The sequence below is a fragment of the Condylostylus longicornis genome, unplaced genomic scaffold, assembly GCF_029603195.1.
Source record: "Condylostylus longicornis isolate FDR11 unplaced genomic scaffold, ASM2960319v2 ptg000027l, whole genome shotgun sequence".
NCBI classification, from domain to species: Eukaryota; Metazoa; Arthropoda; class Insecta; order Diptera; family Dolichopodidae; genus Condylostylus; species Condylostylus longicornis.
Genome location: NW_026577996.1, coordinates 5,395,726 through 5,421,695, shown reverse-complemented (window position 1 = coordinate 5,421,695; position 25,970 = coordinate 5,395,726). Strand labels below are relative to the sequence as shown.

The 25,970-nt window shown below is 26.3% G+C and overlaps 1 protein-coding gene across 1 annotated transcript in view; it reads right to left on the bottom strand.

Annotated features, from left to right (window-relative positions):
• Positions 1-666: 666 nt before the first annotated feature.
• Positions 667-25,970, bottom strand: part of LOC129607509 (polycomb group protein Psc) — a 34,572-nt gene continuing 9,268 nt past the window's right edge. Inside the window, exons 2-8 of the mRNA XM_055518538.1 lie at positions 10,295-10,810; positions 8,828-9,364; positions 8,427-8,517; positions 7,412-7,615; positions 6,725-7,196; positions 6,656-6,678; positions 667-6,512 (exon numbers count right to left, since the gene is read on the bottom strand). Coding sequence (XP_055374513.1) covers positions 1,646-6,512; positions 6,656-6,678; positions 6,725-7,196; positions 7,412-7,615; positions 8,427-8,517; positions 8,828-9,364; positions 10,295-10,787 — 6,687 coding nt within the window. The 5' untranslated portion in view covers positions 10,788-10,810 and the 3' untranslated portion in view covers positions 667-1,645. The remainder of the gene's footprint in view (positions 6,513-6,655; positions 6,679-6,724; positions 7,197-7,411; positions 7,616-8,426; positions 8,518-8,827; positions 9,365-10,294; positions 10,811-25,970) is intronic.

The following is a 25,970-nucleotide window of genomic DNA, read 5'->3' as shown; positions in this document are numbered from 1 at the left end:
ATGCATATTTAATTTTTAATACAAATTTTATAAATCATTTAATATTTATATTTCTAACACCTTTATTTTTTAATATAAACAAAAAATAGCAGGATATTTAAAGAGTTTAACTCTTAGTTTTAATACAAAAAATGTAGGTAGGTAGATTTTATTTTCATTTATAATTAATAAATAATTGAACCAATTAACGGTGATTTTGCATTATTTGATTACTTTATGTGCCGAACACCATCTTTGAATTGCATTTTACGTATACATATATCTATATTTTACAATATCAATTTTTTTCTTACTGTATTTCCCAAGTTCCCGATATTCCAGATGATTTAACTGAAATATTGTTGCAAATGAAAAATTTTTTATTCGTCGTAGACTTTTGTAACACTACGTAATTCACTTCTCTATAACAAGGTGACATTCTCATAAGTCAATTTAAAATGTCAAACATATCTTTCAATAATTAAATGTCAAACATATTGAATTTTGTTTTATACATTTCTATTTATTGTTACATGTTATTATTTGAGCGTCTTCAACATTGCGTCATTTTCTGTAGTTAAAATATCGTAAAATCGTTGCTATTTTAAAGTACTGCAATGGAACACATTTTTTGACACAATGCGGCGTTATAACACCAAAAATAAGAAATGCAATTTTTGTTGCATAATACGACAATGACGTGTACTTAATTGGCAATTATTTTTTATTTGTAACGGTACGGTAAATCAAATAATAGATAACCGTTCAAGTATTCAATTTTATTAATTAAATAAAATTATTTTATCCCTTTTTTGTCAATAATATTAAATTCTAATTATTCATGGAATAGGGTATACATTTTTTCTTATAATTTAATTTTAATTAAATTTCTTTTTTTTTTTTAAATTACATTAAATTTTTTGTTCAAAATTTAACAAATTTTTGTTTATATAATTTTATGGGAATTTTTTTACATTATATACATATACATAAATTTTTTCTATCACATTATCCAGCAGATACGGCGAAATGTTGAAACAGAATACCAACCATTTTTGTAACTTATTTCGTATCAAAAATCCTAATATTTTATGTATGGGTACAATTTAAAATAAATTTTTGATAATAATTATTTTATTTTATTTTCTAATATTTCCGTTAATAATAATAGAAAGTCAAAAACTTGCACCTATTTTAAAAAATATTTAATAATTCTCTTTTAGGAAATGGCAAATAATTTTCTATACAAAAATTTAAATTAAAATGAAAAAAAGAGACAACTATTACAAGAAAATAATATTTACAAGAAGGCATTATTAAGCACGAAATGTGTGGAAAATATTACCTGGAATGAAATAGAAGAAACGAACGCGGAGACGTTAGCTAGGAAACACAATACAGCAAACAACAGCTTTTTCTTTGCGTATGAATTGAGTAAAATTTGAAATTTTTAAAAATATACTAAACATAAATACAAATACACATATATTGTATATTTTCAATGTATTCATACACATGTGTTGTGTATTTTATGCATGAAACAAGTAAATAACGTATTATGTATGAAAAAGAAAATATAAATAAATTTTTGGGGAGAGAGAGATGAAACAAAAATTCAAAGCGAAAACGAAGCGGAATGAAAAAAAAAAAACAGAAATATCAAATTCTATTTTTTACTGCTATTAATGTTGGTGCTATTGTTGGCAATTGTATTGTTGTTTCCATTATTGCTATTATTTGTTTGTGTAGTGGGTGAAAGAGAAGGCACGACTTTCAAATTATTTTCTGTTTTAGATTGTTGTTGCTGTTGTTTCTGTTGATGTTGCAATTGTTGATTTTGCTGTTGTTGCTGTATTTGTTGCGGTTGTTGTTGTTTTCGAAATTTGCTAAGGATTTTAGCCTCTTTTTCATTTGGTTCTTTTTTATTATTTACATTGGTATTACTGCTATTGTTGTTGTTATTACTAACATTATTATTATTGTTATGACCCAGAAGAGGAATAGAATTTGCCCCATTCTGTACATTATTAATTAATTTTTGTAATGCTGTAATCCCAGTTGTATCTACAGTTGATTGTGTTGCATTTAATGTGGATGTTGTTGTTGGCGTTGTCATCGTTGCTGGTGTAGTTACTGTAGCCGTTGTTGTTGATGTAATTGTACTACTTGCATACATATTTAAATTTGTATTACTATTTAATTCATCTTTTTGATTGAATTTCGGAATAAATTGTTGTTGCATTTGTGGTTGTTGTAATAATTGTGGGGATTTTTGTTGGGGTGGTATTTGTATTTGTGAATTTTGTTTTTCAAAAGTGGGTGATATTAAATTTTTTTCCTTTCTTTTATCATCAAATTTTGATCTTTGTTGTGGTTTTTGTTGTTGGTATTGTTTGTGATGGTTTTGTTGATTTTGTTGCATTTGTTGAAATTCTTGGTGCTTTTTAATTTGTTCTTGTTGTTCTTTTTGGGCCTGTTGTTGTTGTTGCTGCTGTTGTTGTTGTTGTTGTTGCTGTTGTTGTTGTTGTTGCTGCTGACATTTATTTTGATCTTGCTGCGCTTTTTCTATACGAGCTATTTGATCTAACATTAAAGCTTGTTGAAAAGCTGTATAGCCGAAATTTGGTTGTGGTGTAAATTGTCCAAAACCATTTGCAAATGGTGTATAAGCATGTGGTGATATAAATAAGCCATTAGGTGTAGATTGTGCTTGAATAGCAGCAGTTGGATCATTATTTGCCACATTTGCAGCAACTGCAGCAGCCGCTGCAAAATTTTGTATTTGAGCAGCAGCTATCGCCTGTTGTAAGAAATTGGCAACATCAACGGTTGTTGTTGTAGCATTTGCTGTCGGTACATTTGCATTTAAATTAAGATTATTCGAGAATTGTGGCATTTGTTGAGATTGTTGTGGATGTGATGTTATTGGTAGTTGTTGCTTTTGTAGTTGTTGAATTGGAAAATCTGCGGGTTTTGAAACAGATATTTCAGATTTATTATCTATTGACGTAAGCATTTTTGGTGATGAGTTAGGTGGGGGAATGGTCGAATTAAAATTAATACTTCCGGTGGGAGAGTTTGGGAAATTAGTTCTAATGTTAAAATTCGTGCCTTTAAGTGGTTGTGATCCCTGTGACGACGTTTCAATCGTTGTTTTTTGCGTACTTTTTTGGAAATTAGCATTCATAGCAGAATTTAACATCGCTTTATCTTTTTGTAATGGTTTTTGTAAGTTCGGTGTTGAAGTTTGTGATTTTGTATTTGAGTTCACTGTTTGTGGGGCTCGCGGCAAAATATGACGGAATTTTTTAGTTGCCGGTTGATTTAAAATCGAATCGGTAAGTTTCGGCAATTTTCCATCTTTCTCCGGGGAAAACTTTTCTGTTGATTTTCTCTTTTCACCAATTATATTTTGATTTAAAGACAACTTTTTATCTGGACTTGGTGTTTTTGTTGAATTGTGGTTAGAAATTAAATTTTTATTTGAGCTTTTCTCTTTTGCATAAGTTGGTGAAGTTTTTTGATTAAGGTTTGAGATCGTTTGACTTGGAGTATTTGGCATGTTCGAGCTAAAATTAGGTGAGGTTACAGAATTGTTAGCCTTTTGTGAACTATTAATAGAATTCGTAGATACATCATTAGTTTTGGTTGGTGTGGGTGTTGATGTTTTAGTGTTTGAAATATCTGTTGAGATTGAATCAGATTGATTTGGTTGGTCCGGCAACTTCAATATTTCAATGTAATTATTTACTGGACTCTTGTGTTTAGAGTTGACTACATTGTTAGTTTTGTTATCAGCTTCTTCGTTGGTAATGGTTATTGATAAAGAAGATGGTATATTAATGTTACATGAATTAAGAAGCGACTTTACCTTTATTCGTTTTTCAATCGGCTCTTCATCTTTGTTTTCAGTAACAGCACTCGTAATTTTACTAGCGATTGCTAAACTTTGCTTTTTAGCTTCATTGCTGTCCAAAATCGATTGTTGCATCGGGTTTCCAAATTTTGCTACTTCTTCATTTCTCTTTACTGGTGGTCCAGGAAATAAACCTGAGAATTGATTATTGTTTCCCAGTACACTTTGTAAATATGACGCAGCTGCACCGGTATTATTTGCATTTGTTTTTGGAGTATACTTATAGGTTGGTTGTACAGGAATGTTATAATTTGGAACATATTGTGGCGAATTTGGTGAATATATTGGTGAACTAGATGCATAATTGGGAGTATAAATTGGTGTTCTGTATCCAACAGAAACATCAACAGCACGATTTCTTGTACAATTCATTAAAGCAAAATTTAAATAATTTGTATTATTTTTTGTTGTATTTGTTCCTTTAAGTTGATTATTTTGCATTATTTGTAAAGGTGAATTAGATTTTAAATTTTGATTAGTATTTGATCCATTCAAATTCATTGCTGGACCATACACCTTAACAGGTGGATATTCTGTACCAGTTAATGGTTTTATTTCTGTACCAGAATTTTTTAACATTTTATTTACATCACTTGGAATATTTGCAAATGGATTTGGTCGATTTTGTTTTGGTAAAATATTTGCATAACGTTTGGCTATTGGAGTTCTACTACCTGGTGCTGCAATAAATTGTTGAGTTTGTGAACTAGCAATACCACTTGGTACTAACATTGATCTATTAGGATGTGGTGTAGTTGATCCTGGTTGCGAAATACGATGATAATTTCCAAGGGGATTTTGAATAACATTATGTTGTGAAAATTTCTGTTGTTTCTGTTCATTTAATTTTTTATTAGATTCTAATGGTTTTAAAGGTGGTGGTGGAGCGGGCATTATCTTCTTCAGAGAATTCTTCTTTGAGGAATCAGCTAACATTTTATTAACAATATTATGCTTTTGTGGTACTTTGAATTCTGATGTAGGTGAAGCGTTTGATTTTGGTGGTAATACTGGTGTTGACAACGGTGATGATGATGGTGATGATGCTGGTGGCGGTGGAGGCGGTGGTGGAGGTAAAGGTGCCGTGAAATTTTGTGATGTTTTATCAGGTAATTTGTCAGAATTAATTTTTGTTTCTTTATTCAAATTGTTTGTTTTCATAACATCATCTTTTTCTGACTGAATATTATTTTGTGGTTTAATATTTTTCGGTGATTTTTTAATGGCATTTGATTCAGTTGACGAAGTAGAATTAGATTTTAAAGGTGGACTTGAACTTTCAAATTTATAAACATCATCACTAGATGATGACTCTTTTACTGTAGTTGTAGTTTCTGTTATTGTAGTTTTAGTTGGTGACTCTGTTTTTGTTAATGAAGAAATTGTATTTTCGGTACTGCTACCAATTGGGAATGAACATAATTTAAAAGAGATAGTCTCAGATGAAGTGGAATTTTTCCTTTCTTTTATTTGATGTTTCTCTTTTTCTTTCTTTTCAATTAAATTTGGCAATTCTGGAATTTCATATTTTTGTTTCTTTGCTGAAGTTTTCATCAAATCTCGACTTTTTCTCTTCTTTTCAGTAATTTTACTAGCATTAGCAAGTAATAGCTTTGATGATTTTAGAAGCGCTTGTGTTTTAGATAAATAAGATTGTGAACTATTTGTACTACTGGAAGCATTTTGAATATCTAATTTATTTGGCGATATATTTTTAATGGAGGTTAAAGAGAATGCATTTAAAAATTCTGATTTCTTTTCTTCTTCATTCAAATCACGTGATTTCTTATCATCAATGTTGGAAGTATTGTCTGTTGTTTTATTATTGTTACAACTACTATCATTATTGTTATTGTTTGCTAGAATTTTCGGACTTTTATTCTTTGCTTTAATTGTTATTGGAGGAACAGTTTGCGGACTTATACTTTTTGATTTTATTTCATGATTTGATGTATTTGGTGATGGACTTGAACGTTTCTCTTCTTTATCACCTTTTAATTTAATTTTCCATTCTTTATCTGGTTTAACCATTTTAACAATTTCTTTGGGTATTGAATCAGGTCCAGACATATTTATAATTTTAATACTATCCTGTTTTGAAATATCAATTTTCATTTTAATATTTTCTGGTTTTCTATTCTCATCATTATTTGATGATGTAGCAGTAACTGTTTGTTCCATTGAATTTTTATCAATTTTGGAGTGTTTATTAGTACTATTAATACTATTATTGTTATTGTTGCTGCTATTGTTAGAATTACTGTGATTGTTATTAGATTTTTGATTTTGATATTTCGGTGATATATCGTTATTAATATTATTAGAATTTTGAGGTTTCGGTGATGTTATTTTTGGAGTCTTATTCTTTCCGACTAGAGTAATTTTTAATTTTTCAGTCTTCTGTTGATCAACTGAACTCGAACTTGAATTTGGATTTGGTGAACTAAGTGGTGAATCTGATATAAAATCATAAACTGAACTCGAATCTTGTTTAGCAGAAGAAGAATTAACATTATCTTTATTTAAACTATCTAAATTTATATTATAACTTAAATTTTTTGTATTCGAAGTATATGAATATTTTAAATTTTCTTTTATTTCTTTATTGATATGAGAACTTTCTGATTTATTATATAATTGATGATTATGGGCAGTATTTATTTCATTATTAGAATTTTTATTCTTACTATTATTTTTATCTAATTTTAAAATTGTAGATGATGTTGATGATTTTAAACAATTAATTTTATTGTCATTAGCATTACTAATATCAATTTTTTCATCTTTAATTTCAATATTTTTTAAATTATTCTGATTTTCTGTTTCAACAATTGATTTTTGTTCGGAAAATTCTTCTTTTACTTCATTATTATTTTTATTAACATTATTACTATTATTATTATTATTATTACTTAAATTATTTGTTTTTTTATTTGTAATTAATTGTACATCAGTTGAATTCATTGACGATTTATCATTTGTATTATTTGATGATTCAATTTCTGATTTAATTAATTTCTTTTTAATTCGACGTCTTATAGTTTTCTCTTTAACACGAAAAAAGAAACGCATTGGTGCTTCACGTTTCCATGTATATATGTATGCGACATCCATTAATGTATAATGATCATATAATACAATTGTTATAACTTTATACATAATTTCAACATCAAAACGTTGTGTATCAATACCAAATTTCATTGTAACAAATTTCTTTAAATGTGCTACAGTTAATATGGCAGGACATTGTAAGTATTTTGGAGTTCTTAAACCGTATACATCTTGATTTGGTGAAATTTGACTGTTTGAAAACAAGAAAACAAAAAAAAGAAAAACAAAGAAAAAAAATTTTATAAATAAAATGAATATATTTTAGATATTTTAGCAAAATTAAATATATACATTTAATAGAAAACAACACAATCATTTTTGGGGGAGAAATAAAATACAATATACTTATAACATGCACGCACAAAAATACACTCAGACAAAAATTCAATATAATAAAATACTTACTCAATATCAGCATATTCTAATGATAGTGACATAAATTCTGTAGGGCTGAATATTAAATTTTCTGTATCTTCACCTCTTTGTTCTGGTGTTGCTAATGCAGCTTCTTCTGGACGGTCACGATAAAAGGCACGTTTTCTCATCAATTCTCTTTCATAAAGACCAGGAACTAATTTATATACAATTGCCTGAAGTGTTGTATCAGGTCTAAACAAAATAAATACCAAAATAAATAAATAAATAAATAAATAAGAAACACAAAAAAAAAATAATGTAATGTAATCATATTGAATACATAATCAAGGATAAAAAAGAATTGTTTGAGTGACTCTAGTTAAGGTGAAGGTAATCAAAAATTCCTTACCGAATTTAATAATATAAAACTCACAAACATTTATTTTTACGTATAGAATTTTATTTAAGGTGTTATATTTATAAACCTTGGGAAATAATAATAGAAAGGGAATATTATATACCTTAGCTTGCAGAATTAATTCGCATTTATTGCTTCACATATATGAGAAACGTGGTTTGAAATGCAAGTGTAGTAAGCATTTTATGTACCTACAAATAAGGTAAACCAAAAAATAATAATAAAATTTCGAAATTACGAAAAATGTGGTTATTTTTGATTAGTTTTTCTGATATATAAATTCAACAGGTAAAAATATGTTTTAGAAAACTTAACAGATTTCGTGACTTAATAATTTATTCTGAGCAATGCTTTCGAAATTTTAGTTTTTCAAAAATGAAAGCTAGTTTGGCAAAGAAATTTTAAAAATTTTTTCAAAACTATCGCTGAATTTTAAATAGTTTTTATTCAGAACATCTTCGAATGAATAGTTTGTTCAAAAGTTTATGTACATATTTTAGTTAGCAATCCACAAGAGTCTGAAGTAGTGGAATCAATGAAGCTGTACTTAATTGGTTTTGAAGCATTTCAAATATGAAAATCTAGTTAAATAGAATTTTAATTACTGATTGAAAAAAATGAATTTAGAAAAATAAATAAACTTACTTTATATTTGGTTTTGCAGTATTAATCATCATTTCACATTGCGGACAATATTGTTCTGTCATTAAATGTTTCATTATGCAACTGTGACAAACTGAAAAATTAATAAAAAAATAATTAAATATTTAGTTGATTTAATGACAATTTCATTAAAACAAGTTCAGTAAAGACGTAGATTATATGAAATAAAAAAAATTATATTCATCTTATTTTATAATCCGAATTTAACGATATATCCGAATAACTGATATCCGAATTAATAATCCGAATTGTGTGACGATAGTAGGAGATTTAAATCTATATAATTTTCATTTATACATTTTTACTAAACCAATATGAAATTGCGTACATACACATAATATCTAAATTAAATCAAATAATTAAAACCATTACATTAAACTTACATGAATGTAAACATTCTACAATTGTTGTAGCATCAATTAAATATCCTTTACATAAATTACAAACAATATGAAGATTTAAATTTTTTAATAAAATTTCACGTTTCTTTGAACCATCATATCTTTCAGTTTTTGTTGTTGTTGTTGTTGTTGTAACACTATCATCATTGTTACTGTTATTATTATTTGTTGTTTCATTTGTATTTAAATTATTTTTTTGATTGTCTTGATTAACACTTTTCCTACGTCTATTATCACTACCATTTTTTATTTTAAAATTTGTTATTATACTTTTACTATCTAAATTATTTATTTCGATATTTTTATTATTATTATTATTATTACTATTATTATTGTTATTACTGTTATTACTGTTATTACTGGTATCACTATTAATTTCATTATTATTATTATTTTTGTTGTTATCATTACTATTACTGTTGTTATTATTATTTTTACTGTTGTTATTGTTATTATTATTGTAATTATCATTTTTGTTATTGTCATTTTTATTACTATTATTATTATTATTATTGTTATTATTACAATTACTGTTATAATTATTACTATTATTGCTACCATTATTATCGTTATTGTTATCGTTATTACTGTTATTGTTATTATTATTGTTATTATTATTATTACTATTATTGTTACTATTATTGCTATTATTATTGCTATTATTGTTATTTTTACTAATATTATCGTTGTTGTTGTTATTATTATTATTATTACTATTATTATTACTATTATTTTTATTATTATTACAATTATTATTATGCATTTTTGTTGTTTCATTAGAATTTAATAATTCTTTATTTTCGTTATTTTGCAATTTCATCTTTTCACATTGTTCTAATTTAATATTCACTGTATTGTCGCAATTATTATTATCATTAATTTTATTATTTGCGACACAATTATTACTATTATTCATACTAAAATTATGATTATCACCAGTATTATTATTATTGGTATTATTAATATTATTGTGATTACTATTATTGTTATTACTATTATTATTGTTATTATTACCGTTGATGTTGTTATTATTTATTTGTTGTTTAATATATTGTTCATTATTATTTTTATTACTATTTTTATCACAGGTTGAATTCACTTTTGAAAAATTTTCATTATTTTTATTATTTTGATTGAAATTATTGATCGCATTATTATTATTGTTATTGAAAATATTATTATAGTTACTGTTAAAATTACTGTTACTATCGTTATTATTTTGGTTAAGATTATTGTTACTGTTGGGATTATTATTATTACTATTACTGCTACTAATATTATTGTTGTTATTATTATTACTGTTACTCATAGTATTATTCTTATTATTGTTATTAATATTGTTTAAATTATTATTATTACTGTTACTTTTATTATTATTATTACTATTACTGTTATTATTATTAGAAAATAAATTAGGAAAACTTTTCATTGTTTCAAATTTATTTAAACCAATATTGAATAATTTTGGTGGTAATATTGGTGTTGTCAATTTTGTTGACATTGTTGAATTAATTGTTGATTTTTGAATAAAACTATTATTATTGCTATTATTATTTTTATTATTATTTTTATTATTACTCTTATTGTTATTTGTTATTGCTTTTGAAGATGTAATATCCTTACTATGTAAAGAATTTCGATGTTGCTGTTGTTGTTGTAAATGTTCATTTCGTGTTATACCATTTTGTGATGGTGTCATTTGTGCTACACCATTTATAGATAAATTTCGTTGACTTGTACTTGGTATTGTTTTTGTTTGTGATTGTTGTTGTTCTCGCTGTTGTTGATTTTGCTGTAATGTTTGCAAATTTTGTTGATGGTGTTGTTGTTGCTGCTGTTGTTGTTGCTGCTGCTGTCGATTATGAAAATTATGTTGTGATGTTGTTTGTGGTGATAATGATGCCATTATTGGCGAAATTCCAGGTAATGGAGATGGTACCATAACTTAAAGAAAGGAAATAAGATCTGTAAGTAAGAAAAAAATAAAAAATATTAAAAATTATCTAAATGTAAAATAGGAGTAATTTTAAATTTATTTTCTATTTCTATATTTATTGAAATTTTATTAGTATTTCGTTTTGATTTTTCTAAAATGGAAATATCTATTTCCTGATCTCAAAGATTACGGCGGAATTAAGTAAGCACAAACATTTTTTGGCGTGTTAGTAACTAACAGACGTTTGCCTTTAAATCTTGACAATTACTCGCATCACAAGTTTTAAAATTTACAAATACATGTACATATATGTTGTTTTGAACAAGTATTACCAAATTGAGAAGTTTTTCAAATTCTTTTTCTAATATGTAATAAACTGATGAACAAATAAAATTAAATTGAGTGATGAACACACAAAATACATTTATATTTGCAAATACGCACAATGACTAATTTGTTGACAAATTATTTTTAAACAGAATATACTTGACGCATATGACTAATAAATGAAGATGAACACTATAATGAATAAAGAATTAATTAAAAAAAAGAAAAGAAAACTGTAAATTTGCAAGTAATTTTTATTTCAAACGATGAATGAACGGAAATGTGAAGTTTACGACAACCATATAAGAAGATTCATTCGAAGACTTTTAGAGATATCTGGTGTTAGATATCGAAAGCACATTTCGTTTAATCTGTATCGTCAATAGTTTCATCTGTACCATCAATAGTCTAATTAATTAATTAAACTATTTACAAAACATAGTGCAATAAATTGGGCATGTCGCTCGGGCGGCAGTCTACTTGTTATTGACAGCTATTACGAAAAATAAGAAAAAACATGAAAGCACAAACTGAAAAGAAAATCACTCTGTATATAAAATTTAGATGAGTAAACAACAAATTTGTTGTAAGCATTGAATTTTTGTATGTACTCTTTTAAAGAGCATATTATATTTTTTATTTAATTTAAAAATAGAATTTCGAAGGAGTGGGGGAAAAGAGAATGAAACCAGTATTTATTTAGTGTCAACATACCCATGTCTATATACCTAAATATTTTTATTTATGTTATCATGCCGTTCTTTTTTTTTTTTGGAAATTATCTATATATATATTAAAGGACTTTACGGTAAAAGGGAGTCCGCAAAACAAAAACATCAAATACCGCATTAGAATGAAATAATTTGTGATAGTTGGGTAAACATTATGATTAAAAAATTTTGTTCACGTATATTTTTATTAAAGTTATAATGTTATAATTTTAAATTTCTACTTTTTTGAAATGGGTATAAGTATTTGAAAATGAAATATACGAAGTTGACCACTAGTTTAAGTATTAAGTATTGAAATTTTTCAAACTAACTTTAAATATCTTAAAATTACAACAAAATGTTATACAAAAATCATTTTATTAAAATTGAAATAGTTAAGAAAGTGATTAAATTTGAACCAGACTCTAATGGATTTCTGATCTTTTGTTCTATTTTAGTAGATAAATGCACTATGCTTCATGTATCCACAGAAATTGAACTACGTATATTTAGACAGTTGAAAAAGAATTGTGGGGATGTGCTTCTTCGGCAGCAGAACACTCCACAGTCTGGTTAAATATTGGAATAACTAGAATCACATGCGCGTCCGACCGAAGTAGCAATAACGATATTTGACCTCGACAAATTAAAATTCTATTTTCATCCAAAACAGTAACATATTTTTTTTTTATAATTTTCTGATTATAGCGAAATTTCATTCTATTTTAAGAATCTACCCTATAAGATTTGCAAACAGTAACATTAATTGTATGAATACTAAGGTACAGTAGCTATAAATATTTGCGAATTTTATAAATTAACACCATTTCTATACAATAGAATTGTAATACGTACGTGCATATAATCGGACGTTTACTATCGAAGTGTTACAAGAACACCGGCAATTTATTTAAGTACTACTTAAATATTCTTTTGTGATTTGCAATAAAATTGCGTTTCTTTTTAGAAATTGCAACTGAATATATATACCTATTTTATATAGTTTCATATATAGCATGTTGTTGTCTAGACTTTATCAAAGTTCTTAACTAATTTCAACTAAACATAGATAAGTATATATACATAATATAAATGTATAGGTATTTGTTAATATTATTAGAATATAATTATTTGGAATTCGCTTTCCTTTGAATTTTTGCAATATAATGAAGAGAAGGCAAAAAAAAAAAATCTATATGTACATTTACTTGCATAAGTTTTTGATTAACATAAAAGAGCGGGTCATTTTCGATATGTGAATGAAATGAAAGCTTACTACATATACAATCTATGTATGGCACAATATAGCCAATAATTGTACAAATTTCACGTAATCTCTTCAACTTTTTTTTTAATTTGTGATTATTTATGCCAGTCATTCACATATACATCATAATATTACGATAGTTTGTTTTGATCAGACCGCCAAATTGTTTTGTCAAAAACAAAAACAAAATGTATTTTTTTTTTCTATATATAAATGATGTTAAATGTAATTAAATATAGTTATTTTACTACATGTTAAGTGATACATATTTCAAAATTTTATTACGTAAAAAAAATTGCGCAAATGGTCTTCATATCGATAAAAAAACATCGCATTTGCAGAATGACTCTATGATTAGAAAATTATTGTGGTCGGAATAATGAAGAAACTTTCTAAAGTATCAATAGGAAAAGAAACTTTTAGAACAACAGCGTTATGAAGAAATCTTATCGTACAGCTGCGGAATCGAAGTCGAAAGAAAATTGTAGCAAAGAATTGTGCAAAAAGGAAAGTGACATCTCAGTATACGCTCGCGTGATCTGAGTTAAACTCACAGTAGAGAGAAGCACAACAGAATATTAAGAGTCAAAGTATATTTTCATTCTGTAAACAAAAGGGAGCACATGCAATTGAGGATTAACTGAAATTTCTTTAATATTTGCTTTTACAGTTAAGATAAAAAACAACCCTTTTTCTTGGAAAACGCTACATTTTCACAAGTGATTTACAGGATTTAGCCCTCTGGAACTTGTATGTGGTAATATAGGCTAGATAGAATGAAATTTAGAGGTTAAAATATGAAATTCGGATTCAGTTTCTGATTGATTTACAATGTTTCTGAATGATTTAGATTATCATACTTTGGAAAAAAAATCTATTGAAAGTAGAATATTTTCTGATTCTTCCTCCAAAGGAAGCTGCTCCATGTATTGTAACTTTTTTTCTTTTGAGAGAAAACTTAAAAACTTTAATGAAAATTATTGAGGTAAATGCATATTAAAAAAAAAAAAAAAATTTAAATATGAATACATGTGTATTAGCTTAACGGATACAATTGCAATCAAAAATTCAGCCTGAATTTAAGAAAAAGATATGAACCGGAACGAACTCTAAACTGAAATTTCATTCGAGTTTCGTTACTATGGTTTTGAATTCTTAAAATTTGAATATTCATCAAGCGTAGAAGTTTAAAATGTAATCAACTCACATGTAGGATTAAGAGAGAAGAAATCACATCATATGAGAAATTTCGAACGTCATATTCGAATTAAATATTATACTGTTGAAAGTTTTTGTCAAAAGATGGCGAAACATTAATAATATTACAATTTGTACATATTTTATATATATGTATAAGTACATTATTATGTACAAACTATAATTTTCGTAATAAGTATGAAATCGTTTATCGTGTATTTTACATACCTGCCTGGAGATATACATATATATATACATTTATACATTATAATACGCATATTCCACTAACGACATACAATTTCTAAAATGTCATATTTGCTTATTTTTTTAATTTTTCTTTTTTTAAAGAAATAAAAACCAAAACAATAAAAAATTCCACTGTTGCTTTCAAGAAACGAAAATGCTGAGTATAAAAAAGGCATTTTTAACACAAAATTAAAAAAAAAAATCATAAAGAAACGAAGGAAAACAGAACAAAAATTCCGTTTTTACTCCTGGATATCCTCTGCTTTTTTTTTCTTTTTTAATAAAATTAAATACCTCCTTTACAGTAAAAAAAAAAAAAAACAAGAAAAACAAAACATTCTTCTTTTGTAATAATAAATTACAACAACAAAACAGAAGATTCTTTATCCCTGACGATAAGTCTTCGTCATACAACAGCCAGAGTAACTACCACTTTTTTATTTTTTCGTTTTCTTCTCTTGTTAAGACGAAAATTATTCAATTCTCATCTACCGTTCCTTTGGAAATATTTATAGTTCTTAGTTATATTGCTTGCTTGCTTGAAGACTTAAAGAAAAAAATATACCCGAAGAAGTAAAATGTACTATAGTTCTGTCATCTCTCATAGTCTATATTAGAGCTCATATAGATATATAGATATGGTTATTATCATGTTAAAATGTTTTTGAAGAAAAATAATAAGAAAAAGAAAGAAAAAAAAGGGAAAAAATTGGATTTTTGAATCCATGGGGTACACAAAACAGAAAAAAAAAAAAGACATCCGAAAGAAAGGAACACGGTACGAAAATGAAAAATAAGTACAATACACAAAAATATAACGAATACGTATACATAACAAATACTTATTCTATAAGTATATATCGGTCTATTATACAGTCAAATTATATTTGATGTTATAAACGGAATAGATTCTGACAATAAAAAAATATTCATTATACGTTTTTGAATTTCGAATGAAAATTAAGTAAGTATTATGAATTTCATTCGAATTCGAATATTTTAATTAAAAACATTCGAAACATGAGAATAAATATGAAATTTGTTGCAAATTACCGTCATATATACACCAATTTGAAAATTTCATTGGGTATACTTGTTTCAATTCGAAATGAGAAAGAAACGGGCTTCCGGTGGTTTTAACACCTCTCTACCGCGATCACGGGTGGTTTCTTGATAAATTTCTCATTAAACGTACTATAATCTATCGAATGTAAGTTAAAAAAAATATGTATGTTACGTGAATTAAACCATATTTTTTTTTCTGAATCCATTTATTGGGATTTGGAGCCTCAGAAGAACTGGTTTCTTAAAAATCGCTAGGAACAAAATTTGTTAATTTTACGTTAATCTTTTCAACAATATTCCGGATGACATTTTTTTAATTTCAATTTTAATATAACATGACCCCCTTAAAACTTTGGAACCAACCGACTTATATGTTTTTTCAACAATTGCGAGATTTTTCTAAGATTTTTCAAAAATTTCATGGTTATAGGGTGACTGGCTTAAGATTTTCTTGGTCAGAAGCGGTCACACAAAATTTCGGTCTAATTTCTAGATAAATATTTTCAAGATTTAATTGACATTTTGATTATGGTCTCTTAATTGAGTATAACAGAACAGTTGAGTATAACAAAACAACATATATTTCTTAAATCATTATTTATTAATTAACAACACTCTATTAATCATTAACCTAAAATTAAATTCTAGATTGTAAGACTTTCACGAATTTGCTTTTAATATTTCAAAAATGTCAAAATTAAATAAAAAACTGGAATAAATAGTGCGTGATTCATTTTCAAATTATTGCACAATATTCAATATAACAAATAACTCTAAGTACTAACTAGTTAAAAGAACATTCGAAATCGAAATGATAATTGATAAAATAATAACAATGAGAATATAACAGATATAAAATTTGTATAATATTTATTTAGCCTGTTATAAATTATGTACGTGTTTTTTTTTCTTTGATAACCTGTCAAAAATATAATTAGTTTTTTTTTGTATAAAACTTCCTAAAGGAGTTTAGTAAATTATATACTTAGTATAAAAGAATATAACAATAAAAATAAAATAAGGATAATTATTACGACATGTGTGTTATTTACATAAGAACTTATTTACTTAAAAACCACAATATACACAATTATAAGTATAAAGTAAAAGCAATAGTGTTGACTTGTATTAAAAATTCTGAAATTATTTTTGTGTTTATTCAGTTTTCTTTTCTATGGTGAAGTTTGGTGTTCACATTTTATTTCGATATATTTTGGTATGTGGTTGTATACTTATTGTACATTAATTAAGTTATAATGTTTAGAAAGTATAAGCTAAGAATAGAGAATAAAACAAACTCATTGTTTAATGAGCTTCCCTACTGTCAACTATGCTCAACGAAGGAAACCAATGGTATCTTCACAATTTCGATAAAATTTATTGGTAATATTGAAAATTCTACCACTAAATTATACTTTTATCAAAGATTCGTATATTGTTATAGTTTGTGCACTATTAATTATACTGTTGCAGGACGGTCACACTTTATTTTGTGTTCCACAAAGTTCAATAAATTTTGGAATTTCCAAATTGTTATACGAAGTATAGGCATCTAATATTTTAAAATCTTACATAAATTCGAACAAACACATACATATATGTACTTAGAGTTATTTAATAATCACGTCAATGGGATCAATTTTTATCACTATAATTGCAAATACATTAACAAAAATAATGTTCTCTATATTCTAAAATTTCCGTGTATTTTAAATAAATTAAATAGATTTGTAGTTAAAATTCTCGATAAATTCGACTTGAATTATAATATTCTTATAAAATAAATAATAGCTATATTTCATAATATTAATTACAAATAAATAAAATGAACATAAATTAAAAAAATATTCGCGTTAATCATTGAAATTTTTAAAAGATTGCAATAAGATTGCGGGACAACGAAAAAAATTTGGGATTACTGAAAACACTGACTACAATTTTGGTTTTGTTCTGCCTTATTAGTGAGATTCTGTATTTTATGTACACATATGCATATGTAAGTATATATAATTCATTTAAGACGGATGATAATGTAAAATTTACCGGCAACAACAAGAAAAAAATCAACTGCTTATACTTATTACCTATGTTAATAAATTTAAAAAAAAATTTAATATGAGTTTTGAGTTAAGCGTATACACTTTTTGTACATTCATTTCTACTTACATAACATTAATATACTCTATAGTTACTCATTTATTTATATATATAATATACATATATACTGACATATATATAGATTATGTTGATTCATTCTCATATATTATATTACGTTCCCTTATATAAGAGTACATATATGTATAAGTAGATTATATCAGCTCCCAGCTTATAATATTTCCTTTTACTTCATATTTATTGTTATATAATTATACAATATTACTGTATATTACACTCAATTCATGTTATATACTTATATATATACCATATATATATATATGCTCAGAAATAAACTAAATCATATAAGTATAAGAAGGAAATTCATTCTAAAACATGATATTATTTTAGACTGTTGTATATATACAGAATGATATGAGAGAAAAAGAAAAAACAAAAATAAATATAATGGAATAACACTCAAAGGAAAATTGCATATCTTATTAAAGTTACCGACTTAACTGAATTCAATTCAACCATCAATATAATTATGTATACTTATGTACATAAAAAAAATAATATCTACTATCGTAATCAAATATTCTGAATTTATCTATAAATTATTATTACTTATATACTTATATATATATATACATATATATATATATACATATATATATATATATTAATATTATATTTTATACACTTATGTACATACATAATCTTATACCTAAAATATATTTTTATAATATAACGTATATTAGTTTGAATAAGTATATATATACAAAGTATAGTTATTATGCTTATAGCATTTTTAACTATATATTGAACATTTTGTACTGCTATATGAAATTTTAAACACAAATGCAAACATATAAAACACAAAATAAATACACAATACATAGAAAAAAGGATTTCTCTAACTTATATACGAAATATAAGAGAAAGAAAGAAAGAAAAAATAAATTGTAAAATTTCAATATTTCTTTTATATTTTCTGTTAAAAAATATTACATTAAAAGAAGGATATATATCAATTTATATTTATGTAAATGTATATATATATATATATATATATATAACAAAATAATAAAAGCAAAAAATAAAAGCAAAAAAAATAAACATGAAATGAATTCGAAAAACATGAAATATATTTTAACTCTTAAAACCCAAAAGGAAAATCTTTAAAAAAAAAGCTATTCCAATAAATTTTTGGTATATTTGTATACATTAAAAGTACCATCATCATATATATATATATATATATATATATATATATATATATATATATATATACCAATATGCATATATATATACTTAAGTATTTTATTTTATATTCATAACAAAAGTTATACAGTAGAATTATTTTATAATGAACAATGTCAAGTTTTTGTATACTTATTCCACAACTGTCAAAATTTTGATGTGTATAGATGCAATTTTCAATGAGTACTTATTGTTATACAAAAGATTGTTATCTGAGATATATTAGATATATTAGTTATGGTTCATATCTCAGAAAATTAAATATGATTTATTATTATGAATCATATGTTTAAATATAAAATTGTTTTATAAAGAGATTTTGGAGAACTGTGAAATTTTGGCAATAGAAATAAAATTTCCTAACCATTTCCATTAATAATAATATTTGAAATTCAGTTTTCCGTTACTTTTAACTTAAGATCTTGCGAGATTGTTAGCACAAAATTCTAAGATTCTTGTTATTACATTCCGAGCCATAAAGCCTTACAGCACCGTCGATTTGTGAAAGGTCTTCGAACAAAATTTATGGAGGTTTTCAACTAACATTCAAATTATATTTTAAATATAAAGTCATAAGATATTTTAATTTTAAAACTATAAGTATAACACTGATTTAATGATTATTTTAGGGGAACTTTTACAAAATACGCTATAACACATAAATCTTTGATTCCATATATCCGAATAGTACTATATTAAATAAAAACAAAACTTCGAATATAATATTTTTACATTTCATCCGATAAAACAAGATTTTTTTCAGTGATTCAACCTAAACATCCATTTTTTTTTTTATGTATCAGCATAAAAACATAACTATACTATAAAATATAACAAAATACTTATATAAAAATATTTACTTTCAAAGACTATGTTTCCCGTAGCATAATCTAAGTACAAAATTATTTACATATTGGATATATATATGTATATATATACGTATACATAAATATTGAGATAGCTACAATTTATATCCCGTCGATTGTTGATTTTTCTTATGTATTGGAAGCATAATCATACGAACTACGTCGTAATACTTTAATGTATTGTGTATAAATCTATATATATATATATATATTATTATTGTTGTTGATTGTAGCATATATACTGTCATAATATCTTAGCAAGTCCATTCTGTCATTTACGTACTTATTCACCTATACATTAACATTATACTTTTGCATATAAAAACATACACTTTTTAAGTATATAAGTATTCTAAAACTAAGCTATGAAGGTTTCATGTAATTTTTAAGAAGAGAAAAAAAAAGTTTTTAAGTAAAAACAAAATCCATTATTCAAGAGGACAAAAAATTTAAAAAAAAATTTTTTGTATTTTTAAATAGAAACCAAAATGCAGCAGAGCAACACTCACTGCTAACAATAACAACAACAATAATAATAATAAAATACTAAGAATATGAAATACACAGAGTACAAGTATAATACAAGATTGCCATCTTACTGAAATTTATATATGAAAACAACAAATTAACAACAAGAATCTTTGATATGAAAATAAATTCCAGTACGGTTGGGTACACTAGTTATGTACAAAATGTAGGTACGACAATATCTGAATACGTATCATAAAAACTATAGAAAATTTTTTGAATGAATAACAAAAGTAAAAAAAAAAAAAAAAAAGGAGGATAAAAAAGAAAAATTTAACACACACACTGTACATACAAATGCGTTCATACGTATTTATAAATAGATTTTGAATATACACACATATATACAATATACAAGATATATGAACACGAACAGTATTACGAATACACAAGGGTACACTATACTATTATATTATATTTTATACATGTACAATTGTATATAAACATTTTCTTGAGATAAATTGAGCGCGGGACGCCTAAAACAGCTGTCTTGTTACTCAAAAAATTAAAAAAAAAGAAAAAAAAAACAATAATAAGAACAACAGCTCTTTTTTTTGTCTTTTTATTTTTTTTTAAAACGAAAGCATAATTAACTCTAATGCTTTATGCTTATAACATATAACATAACATTATTATACCTAAGTTCATGCAAATACACTCCACAGCAAAAATATTCAAACAGATATTTTGGATTTTTGAATTATTACTTATGATTATGATTAGTTATGAGGGAAAATTTGTTTATTATCTCACAACCGTATTTCACATTAAATTTTCCTCTCTTTACACTTTTGAGTTTTAAAGAAACAAGCAACGATATGAAGAGTAAGTTGAGCTTTGTAAGGAATTATAGCATTATCATCATCATCATCATCATCATCATCATCAACGGTATATTCTTTTTTTTCCCCTTTGTCAACTTCTTTGTCCAGGAATATAAGGATTTTACAAAAGCCTTATTTCGTTTCGCTCTTTTTACTCCCCTCTTTGTAACCCCCGTCAATCTTCTTAATAACAATATTCTCCTTACAATACAGAGACATTCGCTTTGCTTTGGTATAACATGGTGAACTTGTCATAATGTTATAAATGAAATGTTTATCATTTTATATAACATTATCCACTTTACTTATCCAGCTTAACTCAACCTAAAGTCAACAGCTCGCTTTATAACTTAATCGTTTTTCAATTTTAAAACCGATTCCAGTCTCAATGCATAAATGTTTGTTAATTGTGTCTCGATTTTAGCCCCCGCGCAACCCTGTAATTTTTTATTTGTTTATAATGACAGAAATTCGTAATATAAGAGACTACTTTGTGACATATACTTGCCGACATCACAACAACTTTCAACTAAAACTTTTATAGTGGACGAACTTTGATCCAAATCACTTATTTAAAAAATTTACTTACATCCAAATTCTTAATGTTATTACCAAAATATTGACAATTTGAAAATTTCTAGTGAGCATGCTCTGATTATTTTGATCTTTACTGTAGAATTTTTATTGATACCAGTTCACTATATGAAATTATAAATGTATTAAACATCAAAATTTCATACACATTTGTGACGATGATGACGATGATGATAATAGTGATTATTATGATGAAAATGATGACAATGATGATGATAGAAATGATGGCAGTGATGATTATAATAATGATGTATTAAATGTTATGGAAACAGCAACAAAAATAAAATAATGGTGTATTCAATGAAATATATTGGAATATGATACGCTAAATTTGTGTATGGTTATTGCAAAAAAAAAAAAAAAAAAATTCAATTTTTTATTTCTTTTTTTAATTTTTTTTTCTCTTTTTTAAATAACAATTATTTGAAAGGAACAAATTAATAATATTTTAAATCGGGGTAAAAATGAGGAACAGTAAAAAAAAAAAACACAACAAATACAATAAAAATTTTTTTTCTCTTTCAAATTTTCTTAGGGGTTAAGACTGATGATGTGTGAAGGTATTTTTTTTCTTCTCTTCATCTCAAATGAATGACAGTTTTTTAAAATAAACATTTGCTGTGGCGTAACAAAATTAGCGTCCAAAGCGCTCAAGTCAAATTTGATCCAATGAAAATTTTTCACATATTTTTTCTTGGGAAGAAAAGACGAGACTACTGCTTCTTCCCGATATCATGAATTCGAAAATAAAAGGGAGACTTAAATCTAATATTTTTCTATTTCAAAATTTTTTGAAAATGCGAAAGTACGTTGTTGCTTTTAAGTTTAAATCCTTGAACATAAAATATTTGTGGAACTCAATTGTCCTCGAAACAGTTTGGAGTCGCAAATTTAATTTAAACGAAGAACTATATACAGAGGAGTGGAAATTCATTTAAAGATTTGTATGGAGTGCTAACATACATATGTAGCTTAACTTGTGTGTATTACGTATTTGATCATGGTAATAAAAGATTTGGATGTTGATGACCGCGATTTGGTTGGGATAGACAGCTTTACATAGACTACAATATTTATTAAACAACTATTATTAAACGACAAATCGTGATTGTAATCAAATAGTTCGATTACAGAAAACAACATAGTCAATTAGATTAACATTGTCTTACTTACCCATTCACACAATGAGACGTAACGAAAAAAAAGGAGTGGGACCTCCAACACATAAAATGCCAACTAAGTCCTTAAAAGTAGTCACAACACAAAACAATTCAAAAGAATTTAAACAACAATAAAAAGTGTTCCAAAATACTATTACTTGATTACTTTTGAGACGCAAATCGTGTGATTTCGGTAAATAGAGGACACTGTACTGTTTAGCACACAAAACAAGCTGGTGTAGATAATATTGATATTTAAAAATAATGTGTCACATTGGTGTCGATTCGGACACTGAATCGAGAAAAAAAAATATGAAAAGTGGGGTGAAATGTTATGAAAAGTACCCTAGCAAAAGTAGAACAATCAAAATATTATAGAGTGCGATAGACTGAGTGGAATTTTAGTAATCTCAAAAGGTAGAATGCAAAAGAGGTAATTGATTGTGATATCTACTCGATTGAAGTGAGACGTACTTGTACCGGAAATCCTCTGTATTCGTCTTCTTTTGTGCTTCAGCGTTCCTAGTTTTCTTTCAAAGCATTGCGAAAAAATACTGCTATGCATGTACATATGTAGATTGAACGTACACTAACGCCTTCCCTAGTATTGGGTATGACTAGTTTAATACGCTTTATATTGTATAAAGTTGGTTGAGAGGTTCGATTAACCCATATTCATACCCCTACAAGTGCCCCCCTACAAGTTACATTTAAGAACATTTTTTTTCTTTTTTCTAATTCCCATTGGGTATATAAAACTTCAATAAATTTTCTGACTCGCACTCTGTTTTGGACTCGACACTTTATTTCTGAACAGCATTTTCTATTCGATTTGATCTCCTTAAGCGTGGTTCGTCACGTGTTACGGTATCTATCCACCTCTCTTTTCCTATGTAGGTAACAATCTAATACATGCCTATTTGGCCAGGCAGTGATCATCTCCACCTTCTTTTTATAGCCACATTTATAGGATTCTGGTACTTAATCGTTCATAATTCATTGTTTGTTATTGTTCTGAACATATTAACCAACTAAGGATATTCCACATATTACCCATAGACGTTTGCTTATATATACCTACGTCTTATTGATGTACGCTTTATCCTCCAGTCATGTCTTTCAGCCGTGAAGTAGTCCCGATTTTACAAAGGCATTGAATATTCTGATCTTGGTGCTCTTTGTCAAGTGGGACGATTTCCATACGGGCTATGATCGGACCAAAGGCTGTCCTTTCATTCGACAATCTTTAGTTTATGTTGTTATTCGTTCCTCAATCGAATGCCAGGATGCTTTCCAGGTAGTTGAATTGGGGTATGTTTTCAACATTGCTATCGGCTAGTTTAAGGGGGTGTCTTAATCATTGTGTTCCATTTCATACATTTAGTTTTCTTGGTGTTGATCTTGAAATCACATATAAACATCTGTTTTTGGGATATTTACGCAAGGACAGGGTTTCACACGACTATCAGCTAAGCAAGGCTATTCAAATAGCGTCGGGTATCAGGCAAGACTTTTTTTTATCACCGTTTCTCTTCATAGTAGGGCTAGATGTGTCGTAATATAAGCAAACTCAATTAAGGTATCATCAATTGTTACAGTTCCCAAAATTAAATTGAACATTTTTACGAACTAAATTACACTTTGGAGCACTTTTAAAATTACACTTTTAAAAATTAAAATAAAATTATAATTCGAAAAACCTAGATATTATAAGATTAATACAAGGTTTCTAGAGATAAAACAAACATGGGTCCAACCAAAATTTTGTGGTTAAAAAAAAAATTGGCGCAAAGCAGAAAACAAAATAAAGAAACAAGAAATAATAAAATTGACAAAATAAAGGATAAAATAAAAAAAGGATAGTATAATTTGCTGTTCGGTGTGTGTCTGGAAATGCAATGCGTATATTCTTTTGTTGTTTCAATTTTATTACTATTGGGGTTATCATGGTACTTTTTTCAAAAGAAAATTATAAATTTATGTAATTAAAAAATAAAATAAAACTTGTCCTTTGAGGTATTGAAGATAAAAATTAAGAACAGCAACAAAATAGATTCGGAGAAAAACAACAGATTACACTTCAACCTCATTAAAAACAATGCCACACAATTCACAACCAAATATACTTCACAGACAATTACTTAAGCATTTCATTTTATTAAGGTATAAGTAGAGTGAATATAAAATCCAACAAGGAATAAGAAGAAACTAATTCACAAATAAGCAATATAATACAAACGTTACTACTACTACTACTAACTTTTGGTTTATTTGTTGGACAACATTTTCAAGTAATTTTCAAATTCTAAAGTGTTTGTCAAGTTTCGGGTTACTTTATAAGTAATTAAAGGCGCGTCTTTTAAAATGAATTAAGCAATTTTGTTTTTCGCAGTTAGTATTCAACATTGTACTAATATTTGATGGCCCGAATCCCAAACCGGGGAAATATCAATCGCCCTATAATACTAAAATAATTTGCAGATTTTACAAATCGTGCAATAGACTTTGTTTATTGTGTAATTAGTCGAACGATGATATCGCAAGTATAGCAAATCTTATAAAGTCGTAAGTAATACATCTTAGAGTGAAATACTTGCGACATTCTTATCTCTTGATACTTGTGGTAGGGTGCTATTTTTTAAATAAATTTCACTCTTCCGTTGAATTTACAATGATCTCATGCAATTATTTATCATAAGTAACTTTCGTGAAGTACTTACGACAGTTGCGTAAAGGTATATTTTGTATTTGAATTAGTTTATTACATAAACGAATATTAAGTAAGTTGAGCCAAACTACTTAAATTTATATTAAAATGTATAATTGACAATAGTAAGGCCGTCGTACAGATATACAGAGCACGAGACATTGTTTCATATTTTACGCCTAAAACGAACCCGAGCCTACACGAATACGCTGATGGTAAACCTATGTAGAAATTATATGTTTTTAATAATTAAGAAAATTTAGAATGGCCACGGGACTATAAACGCCTTAAAATCAGGTACATTGAAACTATTTCAATAGGACTCAATCACTTAATCT